This window comes from Dipodomys spectabilis, unplaced genomic scaffold (genome assembly GCF_019054845.1).
Source record: "Dipodomys spectabilis isolate Male_0828 unplaced genomic scaffold, ASM1905484v1 ptg000783l, whole genome shotgun sequence".
In the NCBI taxonomy this organism is placed as follows: Eukaryota; Metazoa; Chordata; class Mammalia; order Rodentia; family Heteromyidae; genus Dipodomys; species Dipodomys spectabilis.
Window position 1 is genome coordinate 13150586 of NW_024871460.1, and position 20635 is coordinate 13171220.

Sequence of the window (20635 nt, forward strand, 5' to 3'; positions counted from 1 at the left end):
CCTTCTCCAGGGGCAAATTAATTAATTTAACTGTGTAGGAAACCAGATCCAAGGCCCTTATTTCAGAGAACACTTTGCATCCTCTAGGGAAATTGAGCTCAGTTCCAGTGGCTTGACTCCACATCTATCTGTCTGTTCCACCAAGGGCTGCACCAGAGACTTTTACAAGAGCATGCCAGGCTACAAAATAGCTCAGAAATCCTTAAAATGTTTGCTTATGAGATGATTGTTTCATCTCCAAGAAACAAAAGAGGCATCCACTAGATAATCAATCCACTCTCCAATTCTTTGCAGAGATGCAGGCTGAGGTTGCATATTTTAGTGTAAGGTGCTCCTCTGAGTTCCTTCATGTACATACTTCCTCTGTGCCAACTCATTCCCACCAGCACACGGGCAGCTCCGATGGGAAGAGAAGACTTTCCCCTCAACATCTCATCTTTGCAGCTACCATCCATGCCTCTGCTTCTCCTCCCAACACTATTCACCAAGCTACCTATTTTTCTCATGATTTGCCCTTGTCCAACACAAGAGTGGCTTTGTTGCTACCTGGGACATTTCATTGTCTGCTCTCATGAGGTTAGGACTAACCTCTTAGTAGCACTCAGTATGTTGAATAACTTCTTTCTAGAAAAGGTTTTCCTCTTTGGCTTTCCTCTCCTCCCCTGAATGTACATCCTTCCTCTCAAGGCACTGTTCTCTCACCCTTCTTGCCCCATTTCTTTTTCTGCCATCCCCAGGGATTTTTCTCCATGCCTTTGTCTTTAATTAAGAAGTCTTGATTTCATCTTCTGTATGAACTCATACGCTCATTTTTCTCTAGATAGGCCCACCATATGCCCATTTGTTTAAGGGGAAAAAAGCCCTAGATAACCTCTTTGGTAATTCACCTATCCAATGAAGTCCTTCCCACTCCTGCCTGCTTAGTCTACATAAGATTAACCCAGTTGTTTTGTCAATAGTCCATCACAATATAAACATACCTATATGTGTGGTTTTTTTTACTTGTTTGGTAACTGTCACTCCTCACTACTCAAGTGCAAACTCCTTAAGGAGAAAGATGAATACTGATTGCCATTTTATCCGTGAAATAATACCTGACACACAGAGGAATCATGCCTGACACACAGAGGAAATTACTGATTATTATAGAAAGAATAACTGGATGGATAAAAGAATGCATAGAGGCATGGGTGGATGTGTAGACAGATGAGATTTTTCCACTTCATAATAAATAAGTGCTTTCATTTATTTTTCCAAGTGGATCTAAAATCTGTTTTCTTTTTGTCAATTTTTACTACTACTCCTCTAGTCAAAGAACTACCACTTTTCATTGGTCACAGGTGATGATCTTTAAATCAGTTATTTATTTCTTCCCTTTCATTCCTATATGGGCAAGGTAGAATAGTGCTTGTCTATATGGAGTTAGCCTATCTAAATTCATACTACTTGCCAGTAAAAGCTTGAGCAGATGACTTAAGTTCTACATCTATGCATCTGCTAATCTGGATGATAATGGAGTATTGTCGTCACAAATGAGTATTAAACTATTTAAGATATGTTAAGTAAAATTTTGTTTTTTAAACAACATTTGGTGCTTAGTAGGCAGCTAATACGTAACAGTTAAATGTTATTACTAATTCAACCCATTCTCCTTTATAAGCAGAAAGTATTTGTTACCTTTTGCTTAATACACATGATTTTTTATTGCACTTAAGATAATGATTGCTAGTCTATAATACTGTATGGGCTGGGGTCTCTGCCTAATCCCAGCCTCATTATTGATCATTCTATTCTTGTCACCCTACGCGCTCCTTCTTATTTTGCAGATTGTTCCCCTTGCCTGGAATTCTTTAAAATGCTTTCCTCTCATTAGTTGCTTCACATTTTTTTCCTCAGTTACTCCAAATTATAATTTTTTTTAAATTTTATTGTCAAGGTAATGCACAGAAGGGTTACAGTTATGCAAGTAAGGCAGTGATTACATTTCTTATCTATCTTATTACCCCCTCCCTCATTTTTCCCTCTTTCCTCTCCCCCAGTCCCCTCCCCAAATTGTACAGATCATTTCTAACATGTTGTCTTGTGAGTATTACTGTTGCATAGGTTCCTCCTTTGTTCTTTGTCTCACCGTTTAGTTGTACTCCTTCCTTCTCTAGTTCAGATAAACATATATACAATACCCAGGGTACCAAAATCAAATGCAGTAACAACAGGGGATAAAGCATAAGGGGGAAAAACACAAAAGATTTTGTGTTCTCAATTCAAGTTACCTCTTTAGCATTATATGGCTACCTATCTAATTATGTACTTCTTACTTTCCATCTATTTAGTGAACATAATGTCACCCAGTTTGTTTCATTAACAATATATCACATGATGCAAGGAGTGGTATCCAGCAAGATATGCTGTACTTATAAGCTGGTAGGCTGAATGCTAATTCCTTTGTATAACTACTTAAAAATAATTTTTATAAATAATACATTAATAATCTAAAATATTATCTTTATATATTTTCCTACATGTTTCTTAACTGTTCTTATCACTATTAGATTGTAAACTCCTTAAGGAAAATAAGAATCTTGATTATAATTTCATCCACTCTACATAGAGGAAATCAGTCATTATTTGTAGAGAATAATGGTTGGATGGATGGATGGATTGATGAGTGGGATACATGCACTTCAACTTTAAATTGTAGTCATCAACATATTGTATATTTCTGAAGCAAAGTAAGTGTAGAGCCTTGCAGACTTGTGAGTTTTTACTCTGAGGAGATGTTTAAGTGATGGACTAGAAGTCTAGATGTTGCTATTGAAAACCTAGAATGCAAAAATATTCATCCTTCACATATGGCTACAAGTGTGTGGCAGAAATACTAGGAACAGCTAGAAAGTTTTTGCTTCAAATTTTTGTGGTCTGCTTATTATGGGATAGCTTCTTCCTAACAGCTTCCTTTGTCTGTTTTTAATTTGCGCATTCCCAGAATCACTGATGTTTCCTCTTGGAATAAGCATAAGTAGACTAAGTTAAACACACACACACACACACACACACACACACACACACACACACATAGCTAGCTTAGAGTAGTGAGCAAACCGCACTTTGGTCTTGCCAACCTGAATTTGAATGCTAAGGAAATTACTTAGTAACTGTGTACCCATGAGATTCTCAGCCTTTCCAGGCCTCAGTTTTCCAACTGTATTACATATTGAAATTCTATAATAGCCTTTCGTGTGCTTGCCTTATGATAGCTATTTAATAAATACCAGTTTTTGTCATCTTCCTGTGTCCTTTCAGGACAAAAGGGTGTTGCATGGTAAGGATTTCATGTGGCTCAGATTAATCATGAGTTTAAACTTTCACATTTTATCAGTGTCCATCATACTTCCAGTATCTGAAGTAATAAAATTAAAAGCAATAGCAGTATCTTGCATATTTTGTAGTCAATTAGTATTGAATGAATGCCAATAAATGTTTCTTCCCATCATGAGAATCAACCAGATTTCATATTGTTCAAAGTGGCAATGATTTTTCTCCCTTAAATTATGAAACTGAACATCTAACAGCATCAAACCATAACTGAACGTTTCAAGATATTATGGCACAAAAACCACATTTTCCTTAGCCTGATGTTATTTTTAAATGAGTCTTCTGGAATAGTTTACTTTGTCATTTTGGAAAATGAGTAAGTTCTGAGGTCTAAAGTCAAAGGAGATGTCTCTTGGATTGTGAAAAAAATCTTTTATTTCTAATCTTTAAAATATGGTATTTTATTCTTGTCAGATTCTGAAAATTCTGTGTAATTGATGCAAGAAGATGTGAGTAGGACTTGTCTGTCATAATTGCTGCCAATGTGTTTGAAAAGTAGCTGTTGGGCACATTTGTTAAATATCAGGAAATTTTGTAATACACATTCATATGCACATGCACACATTTTGGAAAATCTTAACATAATATAAATGTAAGTTAAGTATACAAAAATATTTATTGCTTGCAAATTTTCACATTGGAAATTAATGTAGAAAGAATAGATTTCATCATCATAATCATCATAAAGTTAATGTTTAATCCTCATATTGCATTTTATAATGAATTTCAAGTAGTGTTAATGTTTATCAAGAGTAAAACCAGTCACATCAATGAAGAAGTATAGCTTTTTAGTTGATCTTTAAGTAAAAAGAAAAGTGTTTTACTTAAGCATAAAAACACTGGATGAGATCACAAAGGAACACATCAAGATATTTGAAAAAATAAGAAAATATTTGCATATCAAAAACATTTTGTAGTTAAAAACAACCAACCAAATGGATGAAATATGACAATGAGTTATACTGTTTATATATGTAGTACAGACCGATAAGAAAGAAATACTAAAAGTCAATTAACATGTAGAAGACATTAAGAATTATGAATAACTAAAGCATGCAAATTAAAATATCAAAATTAATTTTTAATTATGAATTTGATAAAATAGGAACAAGACCATTATGGCAGGAATTTAGTAAATGTGATATCTTATATAATAAAAGAAAGAGACTTCTTGGAAGAGTAAGAAATTCAAGTTGACATATATTCTATGAGCTAATCAAAAACTAGGCCAAAGTTGTATGTATGAAATGTGTTCTTAAAGCAGCTTTAATAATAGTGAGAAAAAATGGAAGCCTAAAATATCCTAAAAGATGGAATTTGTCCTTAAAATCCCATGTTCATATCTACTTTAAATGGATACTTATTTAAAATAACATTTTCAAGAGCTTAAATATTTTGAAAATTTTGAAAACACATTCAAAATCAGAGTGAATAGTATGATGAACTTGGAGTTTCATGTACATTTTATTCAGATTAAGTGATAGCGAACTATTACGTTTACAACATTATCTATTTTTAAACCTTTATTTAAGTATTTTAAAGCAAATCTCCAGACATCATTATTTCACTATTTGCCTACATACCTTAATTTCATAAAATATACATTTATCTAACATAATCATAGTGCTATTTAAACAACATAATTTCTTTGTATGGTAGAGAACACTGAAATATCTATTGTCTCAAAAGTATTTGTTTGCTTTCTCATGGTATCAATTAGCCTAGGGATCCACGCTTGTTTAAAAAAACAAGGGCAAGATAGTAACTATTGTGGATTTCTCAAACCAGACAGCCTCTGTCACAATTATTCAGCTCTGCTATTATTGCTAGAGAGCCAGCACAGACAATGTAAAAAATTGGAAGTGGCTGTGATCCAGTAACACAGGCCAGACTGAAGTTGACCTGTATTTTGCAGTTTAGCAACCTCTGATTTAACTCATTATTCTCCATGCACTGTTGTAAGATGGACATTTATTTTAAGCCATTTTAAGGTTTGGAGGCATTACTGTGTGGGGGAGGGCAAAATTATGGGTTTTGTCTATTTTTTTTAAGTTTTGAGTGTCTAGTCTCCTGTCCTGTCAAGAGGTATGAACTTTGTATTGTCCAAGATTGTGGCCGGTGCTAAGAATATTCAGTGGGTGTATTTTGGTGAGACCTTACCTCCCCCCTCCAGCATCAACTCACCCTAGTCTAATGGTTTCATTCACTAGAGGTTGCAAAATATCAATCTATCTACTTTCATTAACCAGAATATTTTTGTAAGGAAAACCCATTCACTATCATTGATAGATTCCCATTACACTAAAAAATACATAGTTCATATAGGATATTTTTTGCAGTAAGAATATATGCCATTTCTTTCTCTTTAGTTGGCAATTTTCAATAGGAATAATTATTTCCCATATTATTTTCAATGATCCTGCAGATTGAATTTGAAAGGGGAAAGGGGCTTTTTCTCTGTTTTTGCTTGAAAATGAATGTATAGAATTCTTCACTACCTAATGTCTATTAGTTGCTTGCATCTGTTTCTTCTTTTTTCCCTCTGGCAGAACTCGGCTTTGAATGGGCCTCCCTCTTGCTAAGCAGGACTCTACCATTGACCTATGTACCTAGTCCCTTGCTAATGAGGTGCCAACGTCTCACACTTGTAATCCTAACCATGTGGGGGGCTGAGAACAGGATGATCAAAGTTCAAGACCAGCCCAGGCAAAAAAGTTCACAAGACCTCTTCTCAACTCAGAGTTGGGTACAGTGACATATACATGTCATCTCAAGTGATATGGTAGGCTGAAATCGGGAAGATCATGTATCCAGGCCAGCCAGGGCAGAACAATTCATTAGACTCCAAAAGAGGCTGGAAACAGTGGCCTGGGCCATCCTCTGCTCTCTAGGACACTAAGAATCATAAAGTAGACCTGATTACAACTCAGGAAAGTGTAATAGGCAAGAAACAAGACCTAAACTCAAAAATAGCTAGCAAAAAACAACAATGAAAAAAACAAAAACCGTGCTAGAGGTATGGTAGAATTCCAGGTTAGCAAGTATAAATTCATGCAGCACTAGGAGGGAGGGAAATAAATAACCATATATATATATATATATATATATACATATTTACACATATATATGTACACACACTAATTATACAAGATCCTAATACTAACTTAATTTAGAGCATACTTTTACACATACTTTTCAGAATTATTATTAAGTATATAATTTTTAAAACTATATCCCTAGTTCTCAGAGTGCTTGTCATGTAAAGACAGAGGAAAAGTGATTTTAATAAATGAAGGTTTAACAACACCCAGGTATAGAATTATAATAATTGAAGGACAGCTATGGCTCAAGTCGTAGAACACAGCCTTCAGTGCAGAAAAGCTAAAGGACATCACTTAGACCCTGAGTTCAAGCCTGAGTCCTGGGACAAAAATGAAACAAACAGATAAAACACAGAATTATAATAGTTGCCTGTTTTTCCTAGCTGTCTATAAACCTTAGGAACCTTTCTCCCTTAACAACAATGCAGAATCTACTCAGATGGTATCTTTCTTAGAGTACTTCTTAGTAACAACTTCTAAGGTTCTAGGTGTGGAGTACCCTTTCTACAGTCTTTTCTTCTTATATCAACAGAGTGTAAACAAATGACCAAGAATAGCAACAGAAGAACCTACTGCTGAGTATAGGGGAAATGACTACTAATTAGTCTCCTCTTGTTGTACAAGGTGATTTTTTTTTTTTTTGGTTGGTAGTGGGGCCTGAACTCTGGGCCTGGGCGCTGTCCCTGAGCAGTAGTTCAAGGCTAGTGCTCTACCACTTGAGCCACAGTGCCACTTCTGGCTTTTTCTGCTTATGTGGTATTGAGGAATCAAACCCAGGGCCTCATGCATGCAAGGCAAGCACTCTACCACTGAGCCACCTTCCAAGTCCCGATGTGACCATTTAAATTACACCTTGGTGATGGTTGCTTTTGCCTGAGTTCCTCTGGGGGTAGGGGGACCTTCCTGGGCCCATCAAATACCAAATAGAGATACCAAATACTTCTCCCTATAAGGAAACTACCTCATTTTTTTTTTAAATGCATCACACTGCATAAAACATGTAGAATGCCCCTGATTTTTTAAGTAAAGTTATACTTACCATAAACAGTGGAGAAAGAAATGTAAATTTCCAATGGTAAAAATCTGGATGTTTAAATTCCTCTCTCTCCAGTAGACCAAGTCTTTTATATCTTCTTTCTAAAAATCTTGCTGCAAAGCTTTCCTCATGACAAAACCAAACTGAAACGTCTTTACCTGCCTAACCATTCTTCTGGAATTGTGAGGTACCATACGCTTCTTGGACAGATCATTTAGGATTTTTTCTCATTTTCTGCCCAGAAATAATTCCCTCATTTCTATCCAATTAGAAGTTTTTGTCTTTGGATAACTTTTTAACAATTAATATAAACTTACAAATGCCAGAATTATAAAAGCACCATGCTTGCAAAGCCACAGGTTCTGTAGGTAGAAGTAATAGTCAGGGTAGTGGCAGGAAACAAGCACACTCAAAGAGTGCATCTCGTAAATGTATTCTCAGTCTACATGTAGTTTATCACATGTAAGTTCTAAAGAGAAACTTTTTGGTTTCAGTAGTCTTAGAAGCTCAGAGTAATGTGAACTGAGAATTTTTTTTACCTGTGCTAGGAATCAAACCCAGGACCTTCCATGTGTTAAGCAAGTGCTCAAGCACTTGAGCTATACTCACAGCCCTTCATTTCCCGAGACAGACTCGCTGTATAGTACAACCTGGCCTCAAATTCTTCATCTCCCCTCTTCAGCCTCTCAGGTGCAGGTCTCAGGTGCAGGCATTACTACAGCTTCCCTGAACTGAGAATATTTGTACAGAATTTTGAAGAGGACTATTATCTTCATCTGAAATGATGGTCAGTTTCCACCTGTGCCACGAAGAGGCGGGGATGGGAAGGGATGGCTGAGAAGGAGCCTAGATAAGATTTGTTGAAAAGATAACCACTTCTTCAAAGAGTAAAATCTCCCATGGGCTAGGGATGATCAGATGACTAAAGCATGAAGTTCTGTGTCTATGTTGGGGTCTTACTTTGCATGATTTAAAGTGTGTCCTCTCTAGTAAGACAATTAACGATCCTGCCTTTTGTGAGCTAGACTATTTTTGGTTATTGTTGGTCCCATTAAACAAAACAGACACCTATCCCAGACTGTTCTCAGAACTCATTGATTTTCTTGGGTACATAGATGTTTAAATGCTAACTCCTCTGGCTAATTTATAAGCTCCACCAAGATGGGACTTGGGTACAATACTGGTCGGCTGCTTGAGCTTCTGAACTTGATACATATTCCTTTAAACAAAAAAATAAACGATTGTCTTCCTGCTTCATCTGAAGCACAGTAGTGGAAAGTAAAAAGAGACATACATGTATGCAGCAGCAATTCATGTTTTAATAGGTTCCAAAAGTTCAATATTGATTTAGATGTCATACTCTCATTCCCTGCCCCTGGGGAGCATAAATACCTGCAGCAGGTAAGGCATGTACCCTAAGTGAAAAATCGCTGTGGCCTTTCGCATGCTGCTACCACTCAAAGCTAAACTTGTCAGTTTTTATCCAGACTTTAAATACCTAATGCTTGACATGACTAATGCTGAAAATTCAGGGTAACATATTCTTATTTAGGGTAATTTATGGAACTGACTCCTAAGGAAATAATTTTAAGGGCAGTAGGCAAATCTTTTTTTAGTCTAAGGTATTTATTTTAGGTTTTGTAAATGTTCTTGTAAAGGTGATGTACAGCGAAGTTAGTTATATAAGTTAGGTAATGAATGTTTCCTTTTGAACAGTGCCACCCCTTCCTCCTTCTCTCTCATTTTTTCCCTCTCAACTTCCCTCCCCACCGTGTTGTATAGTTCATTTCCAATATAGTGTCTAGTGAGTTTCACCTTTTGTTCTAGTGGTTCACCTTTTGTTCCATGGTAATATTGACCCATGAGATCAAAGGAGGATATTCTTAGGAGAGGATTGCAGGAGCTCAAGAGCTATGTGCATATGATCATAAAAATGATGATTATTGAAATAGGTAAATGTTTGAATGATTAGACTTCATTCAAGTTTTGGACTAGGAATCAGGAAAGAGTTCCTCTCTGAAGCCATGCACAGACTTGTCACACCTTTTAAAATTTCAGGAGTGTGCCTGAATAATTAGCAGCCTTGCACTTTTAGATTCAGACCTCTTGGAGTTGAAGCTGGGGCCTGCAAAAGAGAAAGAAAGGCAGGGATAGTAAAGAATGAGTCATAGCCACCCACAGAAGGCCTCGCCACACTAACCCTGGACCAGATGGCCTTCAAGTGTTCAGGAAGTTCAGAGTATATTTAAAGGAGCAGCACATTCAGTAGCATGAGTAGTATATATCAAACAGCATGTCCAGAGACAGACTAATGGAGCTCCTATACTATGCCAAAAACTTAAAAAGAAAGAAATAAATCAGGATGTGAGTGCCAAGTTCACTTTGATCCAGGAACTAGGATATTTCATAATAAAAAATGAAATAGAAACCAAATATGAAACAGTAGCAATTCTTTTTTGCGTGGATTCTAGGCATAATTCAGGTAATCTATATTTTATTCATATCTACTTCTGTTTCAGCCATGGAGTTTTAAGATAGCCCTGGATAGCTGGCAAATTATTTCAGTGCCCTTCATATTCATAAAAACACAATAGTTCTAAAATTATTAGTGCTATATATCTTTCTTCGCATGTCTAGTTAACACCTGTATAACTGGCAGCAAAATATTTTCATAAATAAAAAATATGAAGAACAACAATTTACCACTAATTGAACATGTTGAGTAGATACATATTGGCTCTAAACTTCTATATGATTGTCCTTATTTAAGCACATTTATCACATTTATCTGAGCAGCCTGGGCTGCGGTGCTCATAGCACTAATCACTTCCCTTTGCTGGGCCTGCGGGCCCTCACTGGCCAATCTGCCTGTCTGGGAGAGAGGAGCAGCTGGAACCTCCTGTTGTGTGTCAGTGAGCAGAAGGCGGTCCGGTAGGGCAGGGGCTCCGTGGTAGGCTTGGGTCCAGGTGGGGGAGTGGCTCGGGTTGCCTGAGTGTGCCCGGGCAGGAACTAAAAGCGGGAGCAGTAGCGAGGCGGGGTGGTTCTTGAGCAGGGTCTGGGGCCAGGGGTGCGTCTGGATGGCGCATCGCGGGGCTGGTAGGAGCAGCGGCCACACGCTGCCACTGCTAGCTTGACTGCAGACGGGCCACACATGGGAGAAGTGGCTGAGATGGAGACATGGTTGTCAGGAAGACCAGCTGGGCCAGTGAGATGGCCCAGGTGAGCATCAAGCCACTTTGATAAGTTCGGAAATTATTTGTAGACACTGGCAGTATGAATTTGCTGTTGCTTAAGAAGTATCTAGTGTTTTGGGGTCACTTCATACCATATATACTGAATTAAGATAATGATCCTTTTTAATAATCATCTGAAACTTGAAAGTTAGAGGAGTGTTTCTGATGTAACATTTTCATTTTATCACTATGCTAGACAGAAATGGCTGTAATTGATGTGTATGTGATGTGACTTCTTTGAACTTCTAAAGCCAGAGTTCTTAATTGAGAAAACTCTATTAACCAACTGATGGGTCAAGGGATGAAAAATTGGGTAAGGTCAGCAGTATTCATGTAGCTTTATTTTCATAACTAGTGATCTTGAATTGTTTTAATGAACATTTTACTTCTAACTCCATACAAAAACCTGTAGAATTATATCACCCAAAATTATACCACATATCCAAACACATATTCTTATTTTATTTTTTGCCTGTCCTGGGGCTTGAAATCAGGGCCTGGGCACTGTCCCTGAGCTTTTTTTTTTTTTTTTCTCAAGGGTAGCACTTGAGCCACACACCACTTCCCACCTTTTCTGTTTATGTGATGCTGAGGAATTGAACCCAGGGCTCCATGCATAGTAGGCAAGCAGTCTACCACTAAGGAACATTCCTAGCTCCAAAATAAAATTTTTTGACCACCAGAAAGCTCATTTATTTTACCTTGAAAGTATCCCCTGAAAGAAGAAGGATGAGCAAATGCAACATGTTATTTAATAAGACACTATGTAGAAAATTATCTATGTAATTTGTAGGCAGGGATAGGAGGGGAAAACTGAGTAAAACAAAGGAAGAGTGACATTGTCCAAAAAAGAAATATACTGATTACCTGACTTATGAAATGTTAATACTTTTGTGTAATATCTTAATAACAACAATACAATTATATTTTAAAACAGGAAGGGAAAGTATTCCCTTAAAATAGTTGATATTTTGTTAACATGAGTGGCTAAAATTTGGAAAAATGAAAGGAGAGTCATCAAAGCAGGGTCATGCACTGTAGTTAACCTGAACTTCACAAGCAGAGCACTTGGGTGCGTGTGTGTGTGTGTGTGTGTTACACATGTGGCATCTAATTATCATCTTTGATTTTCTCCTCCATATTAAATACACAACAATTGCTCTCTCTTAGATGACACAGGCTGTCCTAGTAGCCAGTCAGTGTCTCCTGTGAAGACGCCATCAGACACTGGAAACAGTCCCATTGGCTTTTGCCCTGGAAGTGATGAAGACTTTACCAGAAAGAAATGCACAATTGCAATGGTTGGTGAGGGAAACAGCCACAGCCAGACATCTCGACATAAGAAGGAATCAAAGGCAGGCCTTGTAAAGCCAGGTAAGTGTACTTATTATTCCATAGGTATTTTTTTTAATCAGATTAAAATGCTGGGAAGACTTCCCATTGGAAGCAAAACACCTGTCTATCAAGATAAAGATCACTGAGACTATACTAGTACTGAGACATACTTTTCAGGGAGATAGAGAATTTGCTGTAATATTTGTTAGTAATTAAGCATAGTGAGGTGTGCATCCATTTTTAAGAAATTTCTTTTTTAAAAAAAGGAACCAAGTATAAAAAGGCAGATGGCCTATCAGATGTTTAAACTCTATAACCAATTCTAACAAATTATAAAATAAAAAGACATTACTTGACATTATCTAAAGTTACCATAAGTTGTAAAAAAAAAAAAAAAAAAAGCAATGGGAATCTGTAGAGCTGGGCATACATGAATTTTTTTTCTTTTTAAGTGATGTCATATGTGTTTACATTCAGTAATTTAAAATCCTTAGATGCCATAGGTGAAATGAAAATAACTACTGCAATGAATAGAATGCTATGAGCATTAGAATAGGTGAGTTGTAGCTGGGCGCTGGTGGCTCACGCCTGTAATCCTAGCTACTCAAAAGGCTGAGATCTGAGGATCATGGTTCAAAGCCAGCCTGGGCAGGAAAGCCCGTGAGACTCTTATCTCCAATAAACCACTAGAAAACCAGAAGTGGCGCTGTGGCTCAAGCGGTAGAGAGCTCGTCTTGAGCTGAAGAGCACAGGGACAGTGCCCAAGGCCAGAGTTCAAGCCCCACGACTGACCAAAAAAAAAAAAAAAAAGAATAGGTGAGTTGTCAAAATCTGAAATATGTAAGTAAATGTTATGCATCTCAGAAATACAAGCAAATATAGTCTTATTGATTAAAGTCAAAAGGCCTAAGCAATGACATTTAGGTACAACCTCCCTATTATATTCTTTTAACCATTACAATTACACTATATGTATATAACGCATATACAAGCCTGAGGAAAACAGATCCGTAGCTTACAGGAGTCTTTATTTCTCATTTGTCTTCTAAGTTTTGTCTCATGAAACGTTATATAAGGAACGACAGATGGTTTTATTTAACGAAACCAAGACTTGGTTCATTGTCCTCTTAAACTGGATGCTAGCATCTCATGTACTTTCTGAAGAATTGCTGTGCACAGTTTTCATGAGGAATTATTCTTTGTCTTACTTTTGGCCAAACACAGACAGTGTCATTTGATCTAACAGAAAAACCTAAACTGTATGACCCTTTGGTGTACTATGAAAAAGTAAAAGCATAAAAAATAATGAGGAAGCAAAGATGGCGTGTTAAAGAGGAAACTAGGGAATGTATACAGTCAGAGGTATCCTCAATCCTTAAAACAGAATGAGCTAATCAGTTTGTTAGTTTATGTATCCAAAGCCCAGGACTGCTTCTGTCTCTTCTCTCATTCTCCTACTTGCTCTCACTCTTGCTCTCCTGCAAATTAATTATTAAATTGAAATTCAGTCTTCTAAAAATTGAGATATAGTTTACACATCAAGAAATTCACTCAGGATGTACAACTCAGTGGCTTTTAGTCTATTCACATGCCTCACCCTTATCCAGCTCCAAAATATTCTTCTATGTGCCACACAAAGCCCCATATCCATTAGCAGCCCCATATCCACTTTTCACTCCCCTCTCCTCAGCCTTACTGCCGCTAGCCCATGCCCTATCTCTCTGGATTTTCCCGTGCTTGGTATTTCATGCAAACACCATCATACATTATGTGGCCTTTTGTGTGAAACTTCTTGAACTTACGGTCATGTTTTCTAGTTTACCAGTGTAACATGTCTCAGTACTCCATTCCTTTCCACAGCTGGGATAATTTTCTACTATATCAGTATTTTATATTTTAAAATACCTTGTTGGTTTTTTTTTAAATCAATTTTAGGCTTACTAAAAGAATAACTGAGTGGACAATATGGAAAGTTTTCCAATACCCCTTCATTACCACTATCTCCATTATTTGCTATAATTTCCAACTTGCCTTATAAATGTGGTGGTATACCATATTTTGTTTATGTGGTATACCACATAAACAAAATGATGGATCTTTGGGTTGTTTATCAATAAACCATAATTTGTTGATTTGTTACTTTCTATTTATTATGTGTAATAGTGCTATGAACTTCAGTATATAAGCCTTTGTTTGAACACATTTGCAGTTCTTTTGGGTATGCAGCTATGAATTCAATTATAATGTCATACAAAAATTCTCTGTTTAACATTTGGAGGAACTGTAAGACTATTTTCCAATGTGCCTCAACCATTTTATTTTCCTACCAGCAATGTACAAAGATTCCACTTCTCTAATCCTCTTTAATATTTATTATGTATATCATTATTTTAGCTATTATTATTGTAGACCTTTGATTTTAGTCTGTTGGTGTTTCTGCAAGCATTATGCCCACCTTTGGTCCTCAGCTCCACCCAATCCTGGAGCTTCTCCCTGACCTGGAGTTCCGCCATACAGCTGGCCCCTCCCTCTCTCCACCCAAACCCACCTGAGCTCCCACTTACCACACTTCCTACCCCAAGACCCTGCTGCTACCTAGATAGTGGAGGCTGTCATACGCTCTCTCATCGGGAGAAATATGGCTCCTCTAATAAACCTTGTAATAATCTTTCTCCTGTGCCTGCCTGCCTTCACGTGGTCACCTGGCAGGGATGTGGTAGATCCGTTCAGTTTCTATAACAGAATACCTGAGATTGGGTAACCCAGAAAGAAAAGAAACATTTCTTATAGCTTTGGAGACTGGGAAAAATCTAAGTTGTGGATGAGCCTCTGGCCAGGGACTTCTGGCTTCACCATAATAACGCAGAAGAGGGCATCACATGTAAGAGAGTGGAAATGTGCCAGCCTACCTCTCCTAATCTTCTCAAGTCATTGATCCCATCATAGGGTTAAGTCCCTACATCCATAAAAATATGCCCTATGGCCAAACAGTGGTGTTGTGTATCTCCTTCATTAAGAACTATGAACCCTCCTCTCTTAATGGTGCATACTTATAATCGTAGCAATCAGGAAATTGAATCAGGAAGATCACCAGTTTTAGGCCAGCCTATGCTATGTAGGGAGTTCCAGACCTGCCTCCTACAACCCTGAGTAAAAGGAAAAGTAACAACAAAAGTGGTGAATCCTAATTTAATCCCTCTAGCCCAAAGGCAATGCTAACCATTTGTCAACTGATTAAATTAAACTGCTTAGCTGATCTAGTTATTTGTGTAGAACTAAGCTGAGGGAATCTGTGTTGTTTCTACCATTGCCTTTGAGAAAAACAACAACAACAACAGCAATAACTCACTACAGCTTTTGAATGGAACTCAATTCTTTCCAGTATGCTCTTTGTATTTGAGAAAAAGCTGCACAGTGACCTATAGTTCTCTGAACTTTTGACTGAATAAAGCTGTCAATCTCATAAATATAATGGGAGGAAATCCTGGAAGTGAAGCCCCTACATGACACTAAAATTTAGAAAATGCAGACACACAATCTGTTACTCCACAAGAAGGTACTGCTCTCAGGTGAAAACAGTTTGCCTTCTTTACAGCCCCAAATGACCCGCATCTCAGTCAAAGCTGGTTCTTCAGCTTTTGACATGCAGTCTAATTTAAAAAAATAAATAAACAAGCCACCTCATTAAAACTAATATTAATGTATTAAAATAGCAAGCAATTAGGAGCTCCGCTCCCCTCCCCCCATTAAGTAATTAAAGCCCATTTAATTTTAGGTCCATTGCTCTAGATTTGGGAACACTGCTACTCAGCTCCAAAAGAGGTATTGAAATGCCCCGGAGGTCAGTCAGATGAAGAGCTAATAATGTTTATGGAGCCTGTGATGCAGAGAGAAATGAGAAATATGTCACAGGCTGCTGGGAAGGGCTTGGAAGGATGAACTGAGCAGTGAGGAAGGCCAGGCTGCCAATAGAGGCCTGTGGAGCACCCAGCAGGGATCCCTTCCTGCCAGGCGGGAACTCCTTCTGGAAACTTGTTGGAGACAGTGAGCCTTCTGTCACTTTGGCTTCTATCACTGAATACCTGCACAGACTAAAAAATGGCCAAAAAGGAGCAAACATTCCTGAAGACCAGTTGGATACCAGTGGTATATTTTTTTGTTTACTGTTGTTGTTTCCTTTTATCTATAATTCAGGGAAAAAAAACATTCAAGGCTGAATCTCCACAACCTCACCTTTTTCCCAGATGGGAAATAGAGGGCGTAATTTGCACAAGTGATTAGGTTTAGAGTGAGAGAAGTATGAAGAATTTGGGATAAGCATGACCTTGTTTTTTATTTTGTAATGGGAGCTAGTTATATATCTGGGAGAGAGAACAGAGTAAAAACCAAAGGGATGAAGACCTCCAAGGGAAACTTTTCATTTTCTTTTTATTATCTTTAAGTAACTCCACAAGGGGGTTTCAATTCAACGTATGAATTTATGAGTCCAGTGCATCCTGACCAATGCCACTCCTCCCATCCTCCTCCTCCTTCTCTGAGGGGAACTTTTTGGGCAATCCCATTGGAAACATTCCTTCGGCTTGTAATGCCCCCTAGTTTTTTGATGACATTACTTTACCGTAATGAAAAGTGTAATTGGATTACTATACTAGTATATCAAATGGCATTCCTGAGCCAACTTTAATGCCAGATTTATTACTGGGGATTGCCTTAACCCTGGGAAGGAAAAAAAAGCCACTATCTTTGTTTTACAAGTAGAACTATTAAATCCTTTGTTCACCTTACGGGTTGGAGTGGTGGGGAAACAATTACACTAGTTAAACAAGTGATTAGAATAAGGGAAAGTAGAAACAGCGCTAGAGGAGATTAAGGAGATAAGTAAAGAGCTAGAGCCTGGGGTCATTATAATATAAAAGAAATCCACATTTAGAAACTAAAATGTTGAAATCTGCATTTGAAAGGTGTCTGTGTACTTCCTCAGCCTTCTAGCCAAGTTAGTATCCTCTTGTTATCAGACACCACTTAGGCAATTGAAATTGGAGACTTGGCCAAGCTGAACTCTAATAACCTCACAACAATAGGGCAGAATTGGTTACTGTCACAAAGAGAGAGATTTCCCACATTCAGATACATTTGCTAGAAAACTCAGAAGGTACCAACTAGGTTAGTGATTAGTCAATACTGGTTCCTTTTATAGACATAGCCCCACAGGTGTTTCCACTGCTCTTGTATCAAGCGTCCTTTCTACTTCAAAGTCAGTTCCCTAAAACAAAACAATAGCTATACAACTTACCTGGATTGAACTATTATTATGATAACTTGAGCTACATAGAGGAGAACTGATTGCTTAAACTCACTCAGCTTCTCTACAATTTAGGTGATCTAAACTGGCCTGTCTTGGGGCTAGAATGGTACGTACTGAGAGACACAGAGGGCATTTTCTAACCACTAGACTTGAGGCTAACATAATAGATTCAAATGTTCATGTCACTGTTTTATAACTGAAGCTTTTTAATCTGAAGCTGCTCCTGGTCTTTTTGAAATCTTGTGTTTTCATCTCTTTTTTTTTTTTTTTAAGTGGTTGAAAAGGTGAGTTGATTCCTCACTAGATGTTACTGGCAGTTGCTTAGCTCTTTATAAAGATGTGACAAACTCCATGCACATTATTTATTTGTTTTTAATTAATTATTTCGTTTATTTTGCTGTCTTGAACTCAGGGCCTAGGTGCTGTCCCTGAGCTTCCTTGTGTTCAAGGCTAGCACTCTACCACTTGAGCCACAGAACCATTTGAAGTTATTTCTGAGTAGTTTATTTGAGATAAGAGTCTCACAGACTTTTCTACCCTGGCTGGCATCAAGCCACGATCTCAGATCTCAGCCTCCTGAATACAGTTAGGATTACAGGTATTAGCCACAAGCACTCGGCTCATTTGCCCGAAAACTTCTCAAAGTTCCACGCAGAACTTTTAGTATTTTTTTGTTATCCCAGTTCATGGAAAACAAGAACAGCTGATATAAGAGAAGACAGTGACAGCAGTATAAATTATTGCTTGACAATGAATAAAGACATAGGAAAGACCACTATATGTCTAGTGGATTTTTTGGGCCATTGTCAATTTTAAATGCTTTGTAATTCTTAATGCAGTAACTGATGCAAAAGCAGATGAAGTCATTGTGGTGACAAACTTGGCAGAAAATGTTTGAAGCATTAGAAATATTTCCAAGCAGTGGAAAAAATAAATTTAATTCTGAAAATGAAGGTCTGGGTTGTGGAAACTTTTTATGTTCTTGGGCAAGGCATTATTGCTCACTAATGATGAGCAAAAGCATTCCAGCAATAAAATTCAGCCTTATCTATAGGATGTAATCTGTTTCTGATATTGAATTATGAAAACATTTAGAAAGGAACTATAAAAGTAATTATAGGCTCAGATAACACTGAAAAAATGGCTGATTTTTGAAACTGATAATTACTGAGTACTGACTGTCCCAGCCCGAATTCCAAGCCTTTAACTCATTCAATCCTAAATATTAGTATAAAAACAAATGTTCCCTCACACGTGGGAGGGTCTGGAGTACACTTGTGCTGACCAAAGCAATGAGAGAAGAAGGGGAAGATAATGTCTGTGTAGTCAAAGTGACAGGAAGCCACTACAGAGAGAAGAAATGATTTGATTTATGTGTTGGGATCTCTCTGTTGCCTCTGTAGATCTTGGTTTCTCAAAAAGTAAAACTGGACATTAAAGTTAGCCTATGGAGATGGAGGAAATAGCAAAGTTACAGGGGTACAATGTCTATAACTTACTATAAGGTCTTCATTTTCCTAAAGAAGTTATTTTATTTACAAGCTCCAGTAATCCTTTAGAAATATGGATGAATTGCCAATAAACTCTGAGTTTATTATTTTAGTTAAATGTATTTGTAGCATTATTAATTTAGAAACACTGTGCTCTACTCATATCTTTATCTTTGCTAGGACTACTGTGTGTCTGTGTGTGTGTGTGTGTGTGTGTGTGTGTGTGTGCATGTGTACACATGTTGGTCATGGGCTTAAACCCAGGGCCTGAGTGCTGTCTCTGAATGTTTTTGTTTTTGTTTTGTGCTCAGGACTAGCACTTTACCCCACAGCTCCACTTTTGACTTTTTGGTAGTTCATTGGAGAGTTTCATGGACTTTCCTGCCCAAGCTAGCCTCCAACAACAATCCTGAGATCTCAGCCTTCTGAGAAGTCAGGATTACAAGCATGAGCCATCGATGTCTAGCTACTAGGGCTACTTTTTAAATCATCTAACTTTTCCAGAGCAAGTAATCATCATCCTCACTCAATTTGTTCAAGATGAAGCAGTTTTGAATCCATTCCACATACTATTACTAGTCAATTTTCAAGATTACAAGTATTATGAGGATATTGATTGTTATAATAAAGAGATCCGACGTGACACAGGTTTAAATTAGACAGGTATTAATTTGTGCCCTGCAAATAGCACATAGGTATTTGGGAGATGTAGGCTGGTGGTAGTTAGGCCACTTTTTCACTTGCCATCTAGCAGGCAGGAGGAAAAGACTGAGGAGAAGTCCTCAGCCACATTAATGGCAGGATGAAAAAGTGGCATATGTCATTTCCAATTCTATTCCAGGTCATCTTACTCAAATGGAGACGATCTGTTATTATGGAAGAAGGGAAGAATAGAGGTGGTCACTGATGAACCCACAAGCTGTCCCAGCACCCACTGCATAGTGGAGGGACTGCTGGCATTTCAGCCGTCGGTTATATGAACATCCGTCAGTAGGCAGAGCTATTTAATGCCTGATTTCAGCCAAAAATGTAGGATTTGTGATCTCTCCAACTTAACTCCTAACTCTATTACAATTGAATGCAGCCTTTAAAAGGCTGGAGGTGTCATTCTTTAATTTAAAAAAAACATTCTGTTATTTAATTTCTGTCTTTCTTCAGTTGGCCTCTGAAGGCAGCTAAAACTCGCAGAGACGGAGGCCACTTTTCCAACTAGCACTTTTAGTTTAAAGAAAGTAATTAGGAGGGAGCCCTGCAATGAGAGGTTGTAGAAAGGCTCTAATAGAAGATTTCTTCTTTTCTGAAAGGTAGTTGTAAGAGAAGGAGGAGTAACCACCCTATGTTTATAGACATTGAGACAGGATACAGAGTCACCTGAAGGTCATGGGCGGATGGGGGGGGGAGTTTGCTTTATCACAGTCAGATATGTTTTCTCTCTTTTTTATTATGTAGGGAAATAATGAATACTTAGCTTTGGTACATTGCTGTGAATTTCACAAATGATGTTAGATATATGTGAATATAGCCATCCCATAAATCCTGCACAACAGAGAGGTAGACAAGTATATCCTCTAGCTTTGGAAAAAAAAATCAGTGTCAGCATTTGATAATATTTGCCTGAAGTACAGTATCTGCTCCATGACCACTCTCTTTATTGTTATAACATGAGAAATGAAGAAAGTTTATGAAAACCACGTGAAGGTGTTTGAACATCCAATCCTTTCACGTGCATTGGTCCTATTTTACCATGAGTGCCTACTTATTGG

The 20635-nt window shown here is 37.6% G+C and overlaps 1 protein-coding gene across 2 annotated transcripts in view; it reads left to right on the plus strand.

Moving 5' to 3' along the window:
• Nucleotides 1-20635, plus strand: part of Sybu (syntabulin) — a 65457-nt gene that overhangs the window by 11907 nt on the left and 32915 nt on the right. For both annotated transcript variants that reach the window (XM_042673016.1, XM_042673015.1), the window contains exon 3: nt 11913-12116. In XM_042673016.1, coding sequence (XP_042528950.1) covers nt 11913-12116 — 204 coding nt within the window. The remainder of the gene's footprint in view (nt 1-11912; nt 12117-20635) is intronic.